The sequence below is a fragment of the Dermacentor variabilis genome, chromosome 11, assembly GCF_050947875.1.
Source record: "Dermacentor variabilis isolate Ectoservices chromosome 11, ASM5094787v1, whole genome shotgun sequence".
In the NCBI taxonomy this organism is placed as follows: Eukaryota; Metazoa; Arthropoda; class Arachnida; order Ixodida; family Ixodidae; genus Dermacentor; species Dermacentor variabilis.
Genome location: NC_134578.1, coordinates 43,313,621 through 43,334,812, shown reverse-complemented (window position 1 = coordinate 43,334,812; position 21,192 = coordinate 43,313,621). Strand labels below are relative to the sequence as shown.

The window sequence follows — 21,192 nt, the reverse complement described above, 5'->3', positions numbered from 1 at the left end:
TAATAATAAAATTAAACTTGTATTTTCTTAACTCGTCACGATTATATAAATTTGACTAGGAATTTTATTTTCGTTGAATGAATCTAACTGTGTCTCGTTTGAATTAAAAAAACACGTTTTTCTTTCCCAATGCTTGTTCCCTCCAAACATAGTCGCGCTTCAATCGCTGCTCCCATAATCCCCCATGCTGATGTCGGTGACAATCTGTACTGAACCGCTTTTCGGCCGAAGCTTCGCGACCTATTTGAATCGACCTTGCTTCATGCTTGAAAATTTTGCGGCCCTACAAAACGACGTGTCTTGCGACTTCAAGGGTTTCAGAGAACTGGAAGAATGCCAACAGTACACTAATCCAAAAAATTTAGACGTTAATGAATGTGAAAATAAATGACCCATGAGCTTACTTGCACTATTTTATAAGATAGTCAACAATAACATTTTCTGTAGGATAAGGGCAACACTTGAGTTTAGTCGACCAAGAGAACAAGCTGGCTTCAGAAAGGAATACTCTATAATGGATTATATCCAATGAATAAGGTATTTGAGAAATCTGCAGAGTACATTGAACCTCTCTATATGGCCTTCATATATTATCAAGAGGCAGTTGATTCAGTACAGATAGCATCAGTCAAAGAGGCATTACGTAATCAAGAAGTACGCGAGGTTGACATAAATATGCTGGGAAATATCTGCAAACATTCCACAGCTACCTCGGTTTTTCACAAGAAAAAAAGCGTCTGGCAAGGAGACGCAATCTGTTCAAGGATATTCCCTGCTTGCTTAGAAGTATTCGAGCTAATAAACTGGGAGGGCTTAGGCGTGAGAATCAACGGTAAATATATATATATTAACAACACTCAGTTTGTAGATTACATTATCTTGTTGAACAACACTGGGGTCGAACTGGAACAAGTGATTGAGGACCTTTACAGAAAAGTATAGAGTGGGGTTGAAGATGAATATGCAGAAGACAAAGGTAATGCTTAATAGCCTGGCAAGTGAACAAGAGTTAAAGATTGCCAGTGAGCGCGTAGTCTGTGAAGTACCTTTATCTAAGTCAATCACTCACACGGGATCCTGACCTGACACGCAAATTCACTTAATAAAACTGAATTGGACTACATACGGCATGCATTGCCAGATCCTGACTGCAAGCTTACGACTATCATTGAAAAAGGTGTACAATCAGTGCATTTTACCAGTGCGGACATATGGGGCAGAAATTTGGGGACTGACAAATAAGCTTGAGCACAAGTTAAGGACCGCGCAAAGAGCGATGGAACGAAGAATGTTAGGCATACCGTTAAGGCACAGGACGAGAGCGGTGCAGACCAAAGGGTAAATTGAGATCGCGAATATTCTAATCGACATTAAAAGAAAAAGATGAGGCTGGGCCGGCCATATAATGTTTAGGAAAGATAACCGGTGGACCACTAGAGTTGCAGAATTGGTGCCAACAGAAGAGAACGCAGTCGAGGACGGGAAAAGACTAGGTGGGGTGACGAAATTAGGAAATTCGCGGGCGCAAGTGAGAATCGGTTGCCCCAGGACAGAGGCAATCGGAGATTGCAGGGAGAAGGCTTCGGCCTGAAGGGGACACAAAATGGGCTGATGATAACGATGATGAATTAGGTCGCTTTATTACGCAATGTGGTGACACGATGTGACTGCGAATGCAATGCAGGTTTCCAGTCTTCCACAAATAATATATTGAACAACTGCATATTTCTCCGCATCATTTAGTGTTGCTTTAGTGTTACTTAATTTTTATCATATTTTCAGGAGTACAGATGGATCCAACGAAGTGGCTTCCTGGAGCAGCGTGAGTGATAATGTGGCAAGTACGGAAGTTGAAATTTCCTATATATTCTCAGTACGTAACAGTGCGTCAATTGGATATTTTTTTAAATCAGTCTAACTTACTCCTTACTAGGTTTCCGAACCAAAGCACTTTTCGGTGGTGTTTGAGTTATGATTTAGACATTTTGGTTCGGTTGGGTCAAGCTGAAGTAGGGAAAATTGAACACTTGGAACTGGTATAAACCTTGAGGAAATAAATCTACTTTGCGAACTTCAAGAGGAGAATGCAGTAAAGGACGCAGACAACTAGTTCAGTACATCGCAAGAGGGTTACGTAAAACAGACTGCATTTCACTTTCTTCTATACCATGTCTTGCGTGAGCAGCGATGATATAGTGAACTGAAAGAGCGCTCTTGTTTATGTAAAGATTAATGTTTCTTTTTATCTTAAACAATCGGAAAATTTGTCGAATAGTGTGTTTTTAAACCTGCGGATGAAGTCACCTTTGCGTTTTATTTCCAAGCTATTTTAGCCACCCCGCACTAATGCATGAATTTCGCATTTTTAGATTTCTTCAACAGAAATGAGAACAAATTTTTGTCATCAGGTTACATCTAATAAATAGATCCCATAGAAAATTGGACTAATGGGTATTTCAGTTGTGAGGCAAGCAGGGAAAGAAAGTCAGGTTGTGTTGTAATGTATTGTGGGCTAGAGTTTATAAATTGGATATGCCAACCTGGCCATCGGCTTGATGTTCTTGCACAGCATACCCTGACAATAATTTAGACGGCTTCTCCGACAGGCGGAGCATACGTAAAACAAATTTCGGTCTAACGGCTAGTATATTATACTGTTTGCGTATCTAGATTGTCAAGTCATTGAATAGACCTGATGTCTATTGGTGTTTCTGCAGCTGTGACAGCAAGAAGTCGTCTGCAATTTATTTCACATAAATGCTTGCTGCCGTGAAGTTGGACGTGTGTTATATATTCAAAGTCTTCGTAAACGTCACTAAGTACTGAAAACGAGCGACAACAATAGTGGCTATTTATGCGGATAAACAGCCCTGCTACACTACCAGAGCAGCGGGAATTCAAGGAGAAAAAGTAAACAAAATGCGCGACGTTGCGCAGCTAACATCACCCCAGCAACATCCTCTCATGCCGCCTCTCCCTTATATAGAGGACGAGGAAGACAAAGTGACACTGCTATTTTGCGTACTTCAATCTACTGTGTTTTTGTGATGTTCTAGCCACGTTGACGAGAGCGTCTTCCGTTAAAAAAGAGGAAGGCTTTCGCCCCAAGGTAAGCTGGAGCTATGGATCCGCCCCCTTTATCGCTCTAGGTAAAAGATGTCGCCGGTTGAAGTGTGGGGCACCCCAGTCTACCTACAGTTCCACAGAAAGGCATGGAATCAGTGGGCGGATTCACTATATTCAGAGGTGGTCGTTTCAAAATAAACTGCCCCTGACATCACAATGGTGTCTGTTGACGACGACTAATGATGCCCAGCCCTTTATGATAAGATATATGGCTACATCAACAAGTGATAACCTGAAAAGTCTAAATGAGAATTCTTCACAGAATTCTTCGATTGCATAACACCAGGTCAAATAAATAATGTTCGCATCATTGACCACAAGAACATAATGTTGTTGCAACAAATTCATTCTTACTGGAGAATTTGAAGGGAGTTCAGACAGTTGGCCGCATTCCGATGAATCCTTTCAAAGTGTACCGGAAAGATACTTCAGTTGGTGTGATCTCTGACGAGGACACCCAAATCACGGACGAGAATATCTTCAACCTCGTGACATTAACAGTGACATCAACAGAAGAATACCAATATTCGCCGCCTAATCTAGAACGTATTATTACCACATCTCTTCATGACATGACAAAATTCATACGCTATTGGTACGACAAGCTCCATCGACATCGAATATGAAAAACTATAAGTTGCGCGTCGCCACACTGGGAGGAAATACCGAAGAACCAAATCTACTTCCGAACATGCTATATGACGCCGAATTCAACGACATGGCCTTGGGTACCTACACGAACTGGGCACTAAGCGCTGGAGGAAATTTTGTACTTCGCTTCATCCTCGCAAGCCACTTTGTAAAATATGGTAGGTAATGCGCAGTTTACGCTTTTCCTCTGAAGAAAAGTACCCATTCCGGGCTGTTGCAGGAGTACAATGCATGCAGAAGGGTGGTGTAGGTTGCAGAAGACAACTGGAAAATGATTGTGGCTGTGGCTTCTGGTCCACATCCAACAATCGAACGACAAGCACTACCGTCCACATATGACCGTCTTCCCGTCACGTTCACGAGTCAAGAACCACATTATGCACTGGCTTCAACTCGAAGATCAGCAGCCGGACAAGATGGCATGACATACGCTGCGCTGTGTTTTCTGGGGGAAGGTAGCGGATAAATAGGAAATCGCTCTTATTGTAGCACTTCTGAAGCGTGGAAAGACACATTATAATATATCTTTCCACAAATTCATTGCCCTGTTAAGCTGCGTGGCCAAAATATTGGAGCGAATGGTGCTGACAAGTCTAGAGCAGTATCTCAAAAAGGACAACTTTTATCCAGATATCAAGTCAGGTTTTTCAATGGAAGATCCTTCATTGGCAGCGTGAGCGACTTGGTGTCGACCCTCAAACAGGATAGAACCTTCGACGCTTGTCAGGAGCGCTTTTTTGGACCTCAAAGATGCATATGACAATTTGCATGACGTCATTCTTGACACACTTGAGAAGCTACTGCTTTGAGATAGCATGTTTCACTGGTTAATGCAGTACCTTACAGGCTGGACCACATTTATTACGACGGCAGATGGTGAGGCCAGTCATGAACTCAACCATGGCGTTCCTTAAGGAGGCGTACCCAGCCCGACGCTGTTTTATATATACCCTTTATTGGACACGTCCACCTAGTGTCAGATACTTCCAGAATGAGCCTATACGCTGATGATATCTGCATATCTGCTTCTGGTGTTTTGCTGCCGCAACTTCGTCCAAGACCTCAACGTTCAGAGTCGGTCCCCTCGAAGTATTTGAAGCAGTGAGGTCTACATATTGCGACTGCGTAGTGTCGGGCCCCTGCATTTATACGCAATTTACTGAATATGTTGATCAGTAAGCGCTTCCACCACTACCAGCTTACAATTAATGACACAGCCATACCGTACGTAGCTCACCACAAATTTTTAAGATAAATTACTGACAGAAACTTGTCCTGGTCTAAGCAAGTCTCGATGCTCAATTCCAAATTAAGCAGCTTTATACACATGCCTAAACATATAGAAGGCATGCAGTGCAGTCCGTCAGATGTTATTGCTCCAGCCGTATGCATCACTTTTTGGTACGCTACCTACGATACAGTTTGCCGGCTATTAGAAACATTCACCCTTCTGCCTACTTACACTAGTGAGCTTACAAGCTGAAGTATTAAGAAGATGTATTGGTCTGCCACGCTGCACTTCGATAAAGGGCAATAGTGTGGAAGTACATGCACCTCCTATAGACGTTTGTCTCACACGCGAACATTTAAGGGCGTATCTTCGACTATTGACAAACCATGAACGTCACCCTCTACCAACGATTCGCACTATACGTTCAGACAGAACTGTCTAGGAATCTCTTTCGCGTCATGAAAGCGTCCTTTCTTCAGGTTTCGCTACCGTAAAAGCAGCGACAGCACCAGCGTAGACTTTGACAACACTGTGGTGAACCTATCGATTACCAGAGTCAGGAAAAAGTCACGTATGCCCGCATCTCGACCTAAACATACTTTATCCCCTAAATCTGAAGAATGCGCCACTTCCATACGTATATCATACATACATTTACTGACGGGTCGGTGTCAACAACGACTTGAACTTCGGAATTCGTATTATCGAATATGAATATCAGTAAACACTTCCGTCTTCGCATACAAACTACATGAAAGGCCGTAGAGAATGTTGCTATTTGGGAGGCAATTCGTTATATATCGATGGAGCTGCACCGCACTTCGGCTATATTCTGCCAGTCCAAGCCGGTGCTTCAAGTGATCGATTCTGCACTTTGACGAGGACTTTACTTTGTCCTTGCTCAAGAGGTGATCGAATCACACGATTTCGCCCTAGGAGCTGGTCATTTCGGTGAATTTCAGTCATTTCAGGTTTTCAGTGGATGCCAGGACACTGTGACATGGAAGTGAAACCCCCGACATGGAGGCAAAGATGGCCCAAATTAATGCCACGCCTGTGTCTATCCCATTTTTGTGACGAGACCTAATGCCCTAATGTACAGACTTCTGCGCGATAATACCGAAGTATATTGGGCTTCGCCAGATAATCGTCATGGCCGCCTTCAAGAACTCGAACTAGAGATGAAAATACGGATACCATCCGCCATGAAAAGGTGCAATACACGCATGTTTGACGAATTATGATTAGGTGTGGCTTCATCCTGCGCTATATGTATCTGTGTGGCCGGGCGAACATACGTTAAAGCCGGGAAAAACAGACGCGGGCCGGTCGAAATGGTGACGAATGCGTTATTACTGAGATGACGCAACACATCTAGTGTATCTGCCCATGGTTTCATGTACAGAGAAAATTGGTGACAGACGTCTTGTCAAAATTTGCACTTGCACCATTCAGGGAAAAGGTTCTATTGGGACCTTCACCTGATCGTCGTCATGAGCCTGATAGTCCGAAGTCTATCAACAAGTTTTTACATGAGATCGGACTGGACAAGAGACTTTGAACATTCTTGGACCCTGCAAGTTTTTACTAGCATCTTCATCCTCATAATCAGCGTCTTCTGTTCTCTTTCTTTCTACAGCCGTTCTCCTTCCCCCAGCACCGAGTAGCCGGTCAGAACATTGGTTCAGACTGACCTCTCAGCTTTTCGCTCATATTATACGTATATTGCTTATATCGAGTCTGCTTGCTGCCTTGAAACAACGTATTTGAAACAAGAAATTGTTTCATCTATTTCGCTAGTTGTTTTCCTGACGCCCGTGTGACGACCAGACCTCTTTACGTCCTCTGTCATAACATAACAGCTCTGCATGAATTTCAATGCAGCAACAATTTGCCCATCGATGTGCTTGTTGTGGGGCGTGCCAATTTAAGACCGGCTTTCTTTTACGTTTTTCAAGACTATGCCTCAAAATATCACTAAAGGCTTCCTGCCATTCTGAAGTCCTGCTGCTATTCTATATGTAACTGCTCAGGTAACAAAGTCATCAATTATGTCATTGAGAAATCTCTAGAGTCGAACCAGCATTTGCAGGCAGCTTTCATGCTTAAGGAAAATGCATTCGGATCAGTTGAAATGGAAGCAGTAATGGGGCATTGAACAGTCAGCCAATAAATTAAGCATAAATGAATATCTTATAATTATGTGTAAAGGGTTTAGACTTGCCTTAATTACTAGAGAAAGATCGATGAAATACCACACAAGAAACGGCCAAGACATGGTGACAGACTCTCTTCAATGCTCTTCAATGCTCTTCGCTGCAAGTTTCGGACTGTTACAGCCACATGACAAGAAGGAATCAAGAGTGCACGTCAGTGGTCAATACCTCGGTAACGCGAGATTTGCAGAAGCTTTTGTCCCGTTCAGCAACGCTGGGCAAGATTGGAATGAATGTCTGATCACCTTATCCAACAAATTCTAAGAGGAGCGTTGATGAACAATATGCAGAATAATAAAGTAATCTTGGGTAGCCTTGCAAGACAACGATAACTCAGAATTCACTATAAATCTCTCTAGAATATGTGAAAGAGTGAAGTTATCTAGGCTAATTACTAAGAGGAGAACCTGAGCAATAAGAGGCAATTTATAACTTAAGAACGTTTCGTTGTACTTACGGTAGGAATTGCCTAGTATTTACCTCCAACCTACCGCTATTCTTGCAAAATAGGGATACGACAATCATTGCATTACGCTGGTTTCAAGTTGCTGGGCGGAACCTTGGAGGTTAACTCAGAAGCTTGAGATGAAATTCAGGGCCATGCAATGAGGTATAGAATTCCAAAGTCAAATTTCGCCGAGAACATGAAATATTGATAGTAGTAGCAAGGTATTTGGCAACTGCAGGAATATGGCTCACGTTCTCTCGGCCGTCTAAACTGCAAGAAAAGTTCGCGGATTAAAAAAAATTCAATGCCCTTCCACTCTGTGAAGAAGTATGACCAGAGAAGCTGCGTATGTGGGCGTCTTAATGACGAATTGCACCTCCGCCGCGGGTCGACCCGGCGTTGCACTATCTTTGGGATCGGCCCACGTATAAGGAGTGCTTAACGACTGCGTCACCTCCGCCGCGAGTCGGCCCGGCATTGCACTAACTTCGGTATCGGCCCACATATGGGGAGTGCTTAACGCCTGCTTCACCTCCCGTATTGCACTATCCCCCGGCATCGGCACACCCACGGGGAGTTTTCCTTAGATGTGGGTAGCTATCGGTGTTTGTTGGTACGGTATAACTTATTTTGTTTTAGCGCAAGCTGAAGAAGGACAACAGAATGATACATCTGACACACACAGCTCTAGTGTCAGATGTGTATTTATGGTATCCTTGTTCTGCTTGCGCTACAAGAAAATAAGATATTATTTAGACCGTAGAGCTATACAGCTTCGCTGTAGAAAATAATCGTGCTTCTTTTGGGCAGAGGCGAGCAGGAACAAATCTCAGTCGATGTCATCGACGACTCGCTGTCACAAAAAATATATGATTAAGAGCACTGGAAACGGGGGGGTGAAAATTCCCTACCTCCTGTCGCATCTACACGTCTCATAAAGTTGAGCTTGTATGCCAACTCAATCAAGCACAGCCGAAACACAAAACTCATGAAACCACCAGTCACGTCGGCTGGCCATTTTCGTATTGCACCCGCCGCCGATTACGTCAGAGGTACGGCTTGCGGGTCTTGTGTTGCTCAGCCACCTGAATTACCATGCGCAGCAACGCTCGGCAGGTGTAAAGCCCAAGGACAAGAGGAGATGACTGGCGATTTTATGCGAGCTGAATTTCCGTGCTCCTAGGGTTGGAGGCCACGTAATGTCACGCTTTGGAAACGCGGTGAAGACAGGGGCCTCACAATGTCTTAGCTCACCGCTAGAGTGGTTTTATCAAGCCAGTTATCGCAGTCGTCGACTGAGACCTATTAATTTCTGCTTGAGAGCCCGTGACGCGATGCTTGAGAGCGGGCGACTTCTCGCGCGCGCTAGAGAGCAAAGCTAGGTGGGTGCGTGCCGTCTTTTTGCGCGTGCAAGAAAGGGAGCGGGAAGATGCATGCGTACTAGGAGATCGGGGGAAGAGTAGCGTGTCTCCGCCTTTATTTTGGCCGTGGCTGCACATAGGGGGGATGCGGCTCAGCGCAGCTGCATACGTCCTATCCAGCGCTTAAGCACCATGATAACAGACAAACGCTATGGATCGCACTGTGACGATACGACGATTGGCTGTTGTCCTACAGGGGCTACTCGGAGAACCTTCCCGTCGTTCGTCGGAGACATTTCTGCCTTTCTTGAGTATTACTGGCCTTTGTGAATGCCTTTGACTTGTCGGGACCCTACGTTCCTGTGCGCGAAAACACCACGCCTTTCTTTTTCCGCGCTCTTCTCTCTACCATCTTTTTATTCCTCCTTTCCCGCTCCACAGTGCACAGTAGCCAAACAGACGCATTGTTTGTTAACTTCCCTTGCTTCTCACGTTCTTTCCTCCCTCCTTTCTGCTGTTGTTCACACGTCTGCACAAATAACGTCATCGGCATCAAAATTCTCTTTTACAAATTCTAAAGTGTTTTCAGTCAAATGTCAAGGCGACACTCATTCGACGTGTCACGCTTCACCTCAACTTGCCTCGGAATTCCCCGTCCGTAAATAAACAAAACAAGAATGATTTTTGCCGGCACAGTTGCAAGAGGACCAACTTCTAGGCGCCGATTAATTATTAGGCAGTGTTGTCACGCCGCATCACTGTCTCCACTCTGGGAGAGATGTGCAGAAAGGAAGCACTGAACAGCACAATGTGCTCACATTGCTCAGACGCCAAAAATTGCAGTTTCTGCCCTGCGTCACACTTCGATGTCTTATATCTGTTTGTGCCAGCACCACTATGCTTCCACTGCGGGCATAAGGTTACGCCGCAGTATCGTGACCAGAAGAACATTACTGAATGACACTGCTAATACTATATTATCAGATGTTTTTGTATTGTCTTATTGAAAGCCATAGCAAGTGCGACAGTATCACGCAGTTTGTGACCACTTCTCTAATGGTTTCTGAAGCACAATCTCAATTCGTATAGTACCAAACCGCTTTAGTTCTATTTTGGGTCACTGCAATTTAACACATCAATATTTGTTAGGCGTAAGCGGTGCAAGTTATAGCTAGCTGTTGACGTTGTTAATGTTATAAATTAATAAACAAATAAATGAGAATATATTTTAACGTATGGACATTTCATGAGCTTACACGGAATTGCCTAATATATCCTCCATTTTCTGAACACTGTTTGTGTGCAGAAAATAGATATAGTTGAAAATATTTGCAAAATCTTTCCATTAAACTATTGAAAATGGAAGCAATCTGCCTGGATTTTTGCCTTGAATCTCAGTTTCCTTATGCAGGGTTCGCGACAAACGGAACATTTTGCACCCAGAACACAAGCGCCGCGGTTATACAGCACAAGTATGGAAGTGGAGTGTATTGGGCGACTGTGAAGGCAACAACCACGATGTGAGTAGAAATTAAGCTTCCTTTTTCTACATAAGTAACAATTGACAGTGCAAAAGGAGTAAGTAAGATGCTCCAGGCGCTCGTCACTCGTTGATGGCCTAATCGAGTTATTGTGAGTTCTTGTTGAAAAGAAAACGTTATTTATTGCTAGTTTTTCATCGAGTTTACAATCGCATTCGATGTCAGACATTTCACTTGACATCCTCCAGGGCACGTTCAAAGTGAGTCGCTTCATGACTAGTCACGCTCTTGCATTGAGTTACAAGCATATGGAGGAAGCGGTTGGGGAAGCGGTTTTCGTGCGCCCCGTTTAGCGCAGACCATAGGGATGCACGACATCTACCGTCGCTTCCAGGAAGGTCGAATTCAACAAACTTGTTTATGAACTTGCAGAAGCATATAAGGTATTCCATTGTGGCAGTAGGAAAACAACATATTCTGGGCTCTCGAGTGTGTAACGATTTTTCGTTGCCATCTATAGTGAACATCTGTTAAAGGACGCTTAAGGCCCGGTGACGCTATACCAGAAGGACAAGGATGCCAACAATAGGCCGTCGTTACGATAGGTAGTCTAGTAGATGGACAGACCGTGTCGCTGAAAGAAATTTTGTTGCTTTATAAAGACAACAACGCCAATGTTACCGACGACGGCGTGCTGTCTCATGCGGCAAACATATGTGCAATAACGACCACAAAAATAGGCTGCCGCCATCGTTCAGCCAGTCTTCGCGCCATTGATCGGCTGCTGAGGTAAAACATCGTACCGACTGCTTAACTGCCGAAGTTACTATCCTGACGGACATATAAAGCCTATTTGCCCCTAAAAGTTAGCTCAACAAAAAAAAATATTTCACACACGGTGCAAGATGAAATTGTAAGACATGCTTGTCGGTTGCCCGAGATCAGGCGACCGAGCATCGCAGGTTCTTACATGATATCTTGTACTATATTTATAAGTTCTTTCCTCAAACGCATTGGATAAAGCTAGCTGAGACGCTGTCTCTCTCTCACACAAGCTCTCAATCACTCCCTCTACACACAAATATACATATATATATATGGAGGGTGTCTCAACTACATAGCAAATGTTTAAAAACATGCCGATGTACTCTAAGACGACGAGTCTAAATGCATGTTGCTCACTTTTGTATGTGGTCTCACCACTATTTTTTATTTTGCTGAATTACATAATTAGTCAAGATAAATAACCAACTTCTGAAGCAACGAAGTTATGCAAAAAATTACAATGAGAAAGTTGTAGAGCGCTTTTCAAAACGTTTGATTAGATAGTTCCTAACTTTCTATTTATTAAGTATCAGTGTTTTTCAGGTCACTGCGGACGACCGCGATATAAAAAAGAACATACCGCGTGACATACTCGCTTGCGCGCCGCGATTGCTGCGCTCCTTAACTGTCCACGTAGAAACGAACATAGCCTCTCACAGGGGGTGCTGCCGCTTAAAAGGAGGCAGGGCAGTAACGAAGGTGTTGGGTATGCGATTTACACCAGCGATGTGCTTCCCGCGCGGCAGTTCATGATAGCAATAAGCAGACGCAGCGGCAGCACACTCGGTTAAATTCGCTTGTGCGCGGAACGCTTCGGAGCAGTGCAATGAGGACGCGCAAGCGGGCATGTCACGTGTAATTTTTTTTTTGTATTTCGTGGGCATCCGCGGTAAGCTGAAAAGCACTAATACTTATATACAGAGGGTTAGAAACTGTGTAATCCGACGTTTTCCAAAGCGCTCTACAACATTCTAATTGTATTATTCTTCCTAGCTTCGCTGCTTCAGAAGTTGGTAAATCAATCTCGACTAGTTATCTAATTAAGCAAAACGCGAAAAACAGCGTGAAACACTACGTAAAAAGTCAGCGACATGCATTGCGTCGCGTCGTCATAGAGTGCATCGGCATATATTTAAGCGCTGGCTAAACTTAGCTGAAACACCCTGCATATATATATATATATATATATATATATATATATATATATATATATATATATATATATATATACATATATATATTTATGTATAATTCGGGCCAGCTACGCGGCATTTTCAGCTTTCGAAACGTTAGTGCATCATAATTAGGGCATTATATATATATATATATATATATGTATATATATATATATATATATATATATATATATATATATATATGATGCGCTAATTATGATGCACTAACATTTCAAAAGATGAAAATGCCGCGTAGCTGGCTCGAACCATGGTGCTTGATGTCAGAACCAATGATGGTTACCGTCGTTTCGATCTATCGAAATTATTTTTCGCACCACATAATTACATATTTCATCATCATCATTATCAGACTATATATGTCCACTGCAGGACGAAGGCTTCTCCCTTCGATTTCTAATTACCCCTGTCTTGCTCTGACCGATTCCAACTAGCACCCGCAAATTTCCTAATTTCCTCGAGTCTTCTACCGTCGTCTACTGCACTTCCCTTCTCTTGGTACCCATTCTGTCACCCTAATGGTCCAGCGGTTATCTAATCTGCACATTACGTGACCTGCACAGCGCCATTTTTTTCTCTTAATGTCTATTAGAATATCGTCTATACCCGTTTGCTCTCTGATCCAAACCACTCTCTTTCTGTCTCTTAAGGTTATGTCGCAATTTTCGTTCCATCGCTCTCTGCGCGGTATTTAACTTGTTCTCTAGCTTCTTTGTCAGTCTCCTAGTCTCTGCGCCATATAGCAGCGCCGGTAAAATGCACTGATCGTATACTTTCCTTTTCAATAATAACGGTGAGCTCTCAGTCAGGAGCTCATGATGTCTGCCGTATTCGATCCAACCCAAGTTTATTCTTCTGTGAATTTTCTTCACGTAGTTTCCTTCCTGAGTCCTCTGGGTACTCTAAAAGTCAGTATAGAATTCTTCCGCTATATTTATTATACCTTCGAGATTGCTGATGGGGTTACCTTGCTTATCTTTCAGTGCATATATCTTGGTTTCTCATCTGCCAAGTTTCCTTCCCCCCGATTTCAGGATGCGTCAATTTCTTACAGCTTCTTCAGACTTTGTCACGTTATAGTTTCTAATATCACTTATTTTCGCTGTGTGTTAAGTTTTGATAGTTCACGAATTATATCTTATCTCTTGAGTTGGACGCTTTCAGTCTTTGTCGTTTCTTTATTAGGTCCTTTGTAACTTGGGAGAGCTTGCCTACTGGTTACGTTGGTGCCTTGCCTCCCACTTCATAATTACATAATTTCTGAAATTATTTCATCAGCTTCTCAAATGATATAGTCAGATGAAAAGTGTCAATCAGAAAACTTAGGAGCCGCTTGTAAAGCTCCCGACACAGCTTTCTGTTGCTCTGTAAGTTGTCCAGAAAAATACTCTTCGAAGCGTGAAAGGGGCCCTGGAATAGACGCAAAATTGCCGCGCCACTGGCCAATCCAGGCACTTGCAACCACAAATACTAGGCGTAAACTTAAGAGAGAGGAAGAGGGTGGTGTGGATCAGAGGGCAAACGGGGACACCAGACATTCTAGTGGACATTGAGAGAAAGAAAATTGTGATGGGCGGGCTATGGAATGCGCAAGGTGGACAACGGGTGTACCATTACAGTTACAAAATGAGTGCCTAGAGAAGGGAAGCGCAGTCGACGACAGTAGAACGCTAGCTGGAGTGATGAAATTAGGAAATGCGAAGAAGTAAGTTAGAATCACTTGGCTCAGGGCAGCGGTAAGTGGAGATCGCAGGCAGAAGTTTTCGTCCAGCAGTGGACATGAAATCGGCTGATGACGATAATGAAGCAGGTACCGCCACAGATACTTTTACATAACAAGGTGCATGTAAATAAATTGTATTCATATAGGTTCTCTGGTAATATGATTATTCAATTACTTTTTTCGGTGACGATAACCACATTTGACAACACTCGCTGTAATTCTATTATTCTTTCAGAGACAAAGTACATATTATTATGGAATACTCTAAATCCCATGGCCTGAATTATTGCAGGAGTTGGGGTGTCGTACACATAACATGCATGCACAAGCATTGTACTCAATATATAAAAAAAAAATGACAAACGGCCTAAAATTAAGGAAACACTTGAAGTTTGTCACTTTGGGGGGAGCACAGGCAGTGAACATTTCTCAACGTCCTCTACGAACGTTTCTAGCGTTGGCTGCTAAACATGAAATTGGTCAAGCGCGTTCTCTTTCCTGACTACTTGAGGGAAAAAGAAAAACGAAACACATTGTTATTACTTAAACATTCTTCGTACATTGAGTGGTGATTTTCGCGCACTCTTTCTTTTTGCCTTTATGTTAATGAAAGTTACGGCGTTAGTTTAGAAGTGACTATTCAGAAAGTGATCAAAAGACTTTTGGCGGTGTATCTTTGCTCTGCCACGTAGTGTAGCTAGCCCCGCAAGCTGAAGAAGCTCAATTGGTTAATCGGTTCGTTTGTAGAGGACAAAGATGAATCTTATCACCACGCGCTGTGCACTCTCAAGTGCAGATGTGCCTCTATTCGTGAAAGGAAACCACACTGCCTACGCATATTCTAGGATTGGTCAGATAAACGTGACGTATGACAAGTGCGTGGTTTTTTAAGTTGCATTGCGGAGGCTGCGTTAAAAAATAACTCCTTCGTTGCTTTCTTTTGGCACGTGTTGCACTTGAGTTTTCCAGCTAAGGTCAGAATTTATTGAAACCCATAAGTATTTGTACTGATTTACCGCTCGAAGGGTTGCACCATTAAATGAGTATGGGAATGAAAGTTCACATTTCTTCTTTGTTATAGTCTTTGCGACCATTTTTTCAATAACAGCTACCATCTGCTAGTCTCGACACAACTAGGCTAATTTTCTTAGAGAATTATGAACGGCCACTTATTCGCTAGGGTCTTCAATTTTGCTGTCGCGCATGCAATGGTCTGCTAACAACGTAATTTTATCGGAACGGTTTCTACAATGTCATGTATGAGTAGGAGAAACAAGAGTGGAGCCAATACCAATGCCTGCGGACACGCGAAAAGACCTTAACTGTGTCAGAACAATGTTCATTGTGTTGCACGAAAATTTAGTCATCTGAAAGGTAACTGATAACCCAGTTCACTATTAGAAAATTTCCAAGTGTATCTGAAAACTCACAGATGAGTTTAGTCTGTGACATATGGTCAATGGCTTTTGATAAATGTAAAAAAAGAAACTGAGTGGTTATTATGACCAGTGCCAAGTCATGCGTTGCCTCGACATGATGGGTGACTGTAGATACCACACTTCTGAAACGATGCTCAGAAAGGGAGATCAGGTTACTCTATTCCAGTGAGAGAAATTGGTCGGTAGTTTTACGGGGCTGATATGTTGCCAGAATTGTGCAGCGTTATTCCCTTGGTTATCCTCAAGTTTTCGGGAAGGCGGTAATCGCGAATTTATGTCATGAATATGAGACGGAGTTATTTCTACCCGGTACAGAATGGCGTTCCAAGAAATTGTTCGGTATTTCGTCCGAGCCACCACCTTTGTTATCATCAAGTTTTAGGAGCAGTTAAAGAATTGCAAATACTATGATTTCGAAAGATGGTAGTGTACTAACTTGATCCCTCTGTATAGGGCACGCCTGAATGGCGCTATGCTGTGCTAAAACTGAGTGGAAGTAGGAATTGAAAATATGTGCATTCATCTTTCCGTCCGCGGCCTGTAAAGTCGTTTGGGGTGCACGTTTAGTGCGCCTGTAGCGCCAAAATTTGTCAGGGGAGTTTTCAATAAAGCTGAGTAATGTATATCCGAAAAAGCGGTGGTTCGCACTCCATATCTTGCCTTTTCAGAACGACGTGATCTATGCCATCTAAGACCTACTGCTTCCTTCTATTTTTTTGCACTTTTACTGGTTTGTTCTCGCGTTTAATTGAAGTATTTTGTGAATAAATATTATACTGTGACTTCTTGCAGCCTTTTTCGTTATGGGAGTAATGTTAGCTACAAAATACATTACATGATTTTTAAGATGTGACCACACTCCGTCTATGCTAACGCTCTAATCAGCTACACGTTTGAGAAAAGAAGCTATAATAGGTGACGCACCTGCTCTGAGCACATTAATTCGTGGGAGCCATGGTGTCCAAAAGGATGACAATAGGTACATGGGTAACCTCTTATGCACAATTCGCGTACTTCAACTGTCCTTAGATCACATGAATACTGCAGGCTTACAGGTTTGCCTACGTCTCCTGGCAAAATAACCTATGGGGTTTTATTTTATACTAGTCCCTTTGTCCTCAAACATGTTTATGTGGTCTTCATAGGCGCTGAGGGCTGCTTCGTAATTCTTTTTTAAGTGGCTCAGTCTATGACTTCTCTGGTTTAGGCAAAAGATTTTGGCCGGTAATGTCATAGGTTTTTATCCATTTGAAATAGATGTTGCTAGCTCATTACACCAATTATTGCGCTTGTGACCCCAGAACAACATACTAAGGGCTGAATAGTTTGCAGCTACGTATAAATTTTACTTCAGATTTGCCACCGTTTTTCGAGCAACGGTTACGTTTTCTGGTTGCCAGTGGAGTTAGGTTAGGTTCACATGGCAAACAAGAAAAAGACGCAGGATGCAAGTCCACCAAATATTGGTCGAAAAATCTAAACGGCGCTTGTGCGGCTCGCACCGCAAGTTTTTTTTTTTTGTACGTGGATGCCAGGCAATCATCTCTGGACATATTTATCACTTTTTTGCGGACCTTTTCTATAGCGCTTTCCTCTAATCGCGGCAATAAGTAAGTGCTTCGATTGGCACAAGACTCACCCACGAGTACCGTGGCATTGAGTAACGATGCACAACTTTGAAAGCAAGGTGTTCGTCCCATACAATACAGCCATTGTCTCCAGCGTCCACATCAAGAGCGTTCCCAGTTTTGCTACCAGATGCCTTAACAAGACAACAAAAAAATAATACAGAACAAAATCTTCAAAAGCAATTCTTTGTGAAGATAGCAAAAGTACACCTGGTTCACCTTAACTAAAAATTCACTCAGATGCGAACCTAGGTGCGCCAGCGCTTTTCGTAAAGGCTGCAGAGCAGGCATTGAAATAGCCCGACCAGCTCCTTCAAATACACTATTTTTGTCACGTTAGTAAAATAGTGAGGAAAGTAATGGTAAAGTAATCTATTACTGCTTAATGGTTGCACGACTATCTTCGTCTGAGTGTAATTGGCAACTACCATTACATTTTTCAAGGAACTGTAATTGTTATCGGTTAAAGCTTTTTGTAACATGTATAGGTCTTCCGCCACACTGTGAACTTCCTCGACTGTATCAACAAAGCAGTACTATATTTCGTAGTCATCATCACAACTGCTGACCTGTGTTATCTCGGTAAGCAATTTGGTGTGGGGGTGATATTTGTCGTCAAGGTTTTCTGATCAAACTTGCAATTGGTACGCGTTGGTTCTCCTGCTTGCAAACCTTCAGTAGTGACTGCGATGACTCTCCTTGTGGCACGCTGAATGGCAAAGTGCTGATGCCATTTTAGGTTGATTATCAGGCATTTGTAGGCCTCGGAGTGCCACAGTGCGGAGTAGAGCGCCGATTACGCAAGATCTATGGAAATAATTACAAGGCGCAACACATAAGTGGGATCCTAGTGTACGCCTCGTGAAGCTCACCATCGCATGACGGCGCTGATTTCCAAGAGCCTCACAGCGGAGGCGCAGAGACGATGCAGCTGTTCGGTGCAGTTATTCAGGCGTCGAAGATCTGAGTCACGCGTAAAAGTGTGGCGATAGAAAAACGGCATGTTTTTTTGCCGCCCTGAGGGCGATACACTGAGGGAGCTGCATTAACAAACGATGTTGCAGCATCCCTATGCTAGGCCTTGCAAGCGACGAAGGAAGAGCAAACTCAAAGTAGAGGGCATGATGAGTGGCAGTTTCTTTGCGCAATCAATAAATGGAATTGTTGGTTTGTAAGAAACCACTTGAGGGAAACCCGTAATGTTCGTGATAGAGATGGACTGTTGTCCTCAGAAAAGTTACGGCTACTATATGATAATTCTAAAATACAACGTTTAGGAAAACAATATCAATGAAGAGTAAAGCGATTGAATTATAAGCATTTACAGAACTATCGCACTGTAATCTATATTATTAAGGTGACTTCAATTGCCGGTACTGATACATATTTTGAGGTTAGCTAGTAGTTCAATTACACAAGTATGTGTGAAACGAGTTATGAGACCTTCGCGCGATCCGCACTCACATACGAGAGATATTTTCTCGTCTTTTCCACTTGTTGCATGTTTTACTACCGATCTTAAACTTTTTATTTACCTTGGTTTTTTCCAACAGGTTTGGCTCGGAGCACTTCATAGCCATTAATAAAAAGGATCGAAACAAGATGAATGAGACATTCTCGTACGTTTTACTTTGATTTATTTTGAAATCAGCACACATGATTGTATAGAGGAAGCCTGCGCTAAGATGTGCAAGATTTAATTTTGCATTCCTCTCATCTTTCCACCTATAACCACGTAATATAAAAAGCTTTTCTTTTCATAGTGCAGTAATGCCACTGCAAGACAACATTTCCAAATAACTCAGCATGCCTGAATCTATGCATCAGGAAGAACATGACTGACACTTCTCGTCAATAATAAAATACTACGAAAAGCCGGTGATTGTGGAGCTGACGCAATAAAATACTCTAGCTTCTGGCAAAATAAATATTCTGACCCAAGGGAACAAACGAGATAAGCACTCAAGAACAGAACATGAAGATGTGCAGTTTAAAGAAAGTCAACATACGACGGTAATTTACTCTCCCCAGCAGTAGCTTTTACTATACTCATATTCAAAATTTATGCCTCTACCGTCACTTGCCACCAGCTACACGAGTGTAAATCACGTAATTAACTTGTGCAACACTAATTACTTCTCGTATTAGGCTCAGTGTGCTATGTTTTGATTCATGAATGCACGGAAAACTTTATACCGGGTACGTCAGCGAAGACTTTCGCAATTTTTTAAAGCTTTCCTGTGGCAGATTGCATAATTATAGTTCACGAGCTGGTATATCTGAAGCGGCGGACAGTATTCGCACAACAATTTGAAATGCATAATCGACTAATTAACAAAAATTACTTATCAGGTTGTTAACTAGTTACATTAAGGCCAATATTGCAATTTAGAATTCTGGCCGCGGATTTCGCAAGGCGGATCCACTTGGAACGAATTCTCAGAATGACACCAGTTTCGCGATAGTAATTCATGAACATTGCGAAAAAAGTGCATTGGCGTTCTAATTACTTTCTTCACAAAAGGTAGCTTTATGCATTCAAGCGCAAAAGTAACTGGAACGCAAACTGGAATGAACGTAACTGGAATGCATTTCTCCGCAAAGTCTGGGAAATAATATCTTGAAACTGGTGTCATCCTGAGAATTTGTTCCAATTGGATCCGTCTTGCAAACTCGACGACTAAGATTAAGTAAATTGAAAGTTGGGCCATAAGGTTTTTAATAAAAAGTAATTAATTAATGAATTTTTTTTCGTTAGTCGATCATACACTGCAATTTTTTGTGCGAGTGATGCCCGCCGCTTCGAGTAGACCACCTCGTAAACTAGAATTGCCCTGTCTGCCACAGGCAACCTTTAACAATATTTAAAGTGTTCTTTTTCTGCTTTGTAAATGCTTGTTGTGTGTCACAAGTAGAACGTTTTCTGCTAGTTGACCCATTGCTCACTCGGCCAGTCTTGTGTGACCACATCCTCCATAAAATATTCTGACTGCAAAATAAACTATCACGAATGCCATGGCTTAATAGCGAAGCCCACGCTACATAAATTTATCCGTCTGAGGCATTTGACGGTTCAGCTTGTTAATAATCGTAGATCCAGAGAGTTCAGATGTCATAATTGTGTATAATATGTATGTTTTCAGTGCAACGTTATTTAACATACAGGGTCGGCGGTTCTTCGTCCAAATATCTTACCTGTAATATTTCTGCTTACGAACACATACCGACATAACGTCCAAGAACAATACCTGTATGAGGATTATCTGTAATTCATTCAAATTATATGTAGTGAACCATGCATGCTTGCCCACAATGAGCAATGTATGTTTGATTGCATACTAGTCGCAAACCCTATTATATCTATTCTGAATGCGTTGATGATAATCTTTACTAGCTTCCTTTGCAATGGGGTTATGTCGCCGTTATGACCCAAATGAAGTTCTCCCATAAAATGAATCATTACAGTTCTTTGACGTTTTATATTGCAGGAAATGCCCGAAGAGGGAAGAGACTGGAAATATTCCGGCATGTTGACGACAGTGGGCTGAAAGCCTTGCACTGACACACCCTTTCATTTTCCTGTGTAAAATCTCACAGAAACAAGATGCAATCTAAATGAAGCATCTGATACGTGGAAAGAAAAGTGGAATAAATGGTTGTTTAATTTATAACAATTTCATTTTAATACCTTAGAGGCCTCATTTGGGGTATTACGGAAGGGGTGGTTAACATTTATACATCAGAAAGGCAGGTGTTACGGTGAAATAGAAGTTTCCAGAAATTCTGAATGACATGATGGCAGCGAGATTCAAGCGTAGGTCGTTCCAGTCTTTGGCAGCTCGACGAAAAAATGAAGCTTGAAACGTGACA

At 42.4% G+C, this 21,192-nt stretch overlaps 1 protein-coding gene across 1 annotated transcript in view; it reads left to right on the top strand.

The window, feature by feature from the left end:
• LOC142563219 (uncharacterized) overlaps nucleotides 1-20,964 on the top strand; it is a 34,571-nt gene extending 13,607 nt beyond the window's left edge. Inside the window, exons 3-6 of the mRNA XM_075673769.1 lie at nucleotides 1,783-1,841; nucleotides 10,445-10,553; nucleotides 18,876-18,941; nucleotides 20,811-20,964. Coding sequence (XP_075529884.1) covers nucleotides 1,783-1,841; nucleotides 10,445-10,553; nucleotides 18,876-18,941; nucleotides 20,811-20,856 — 280 coding nt within the window. The 3' untranslated portion in view covers nucleotides 20,857-20,964. The remainder of the gene's footprint in view (nucleotides 1-1,782; nucleotides 1,842-10,444; nucleotides 10,554-18,875; nucleotides 18,942-20,810) is intronic.
• The last annotated feature ends 228 nt before the right edge of the window (nucleotides 20,965-21,192 follow it).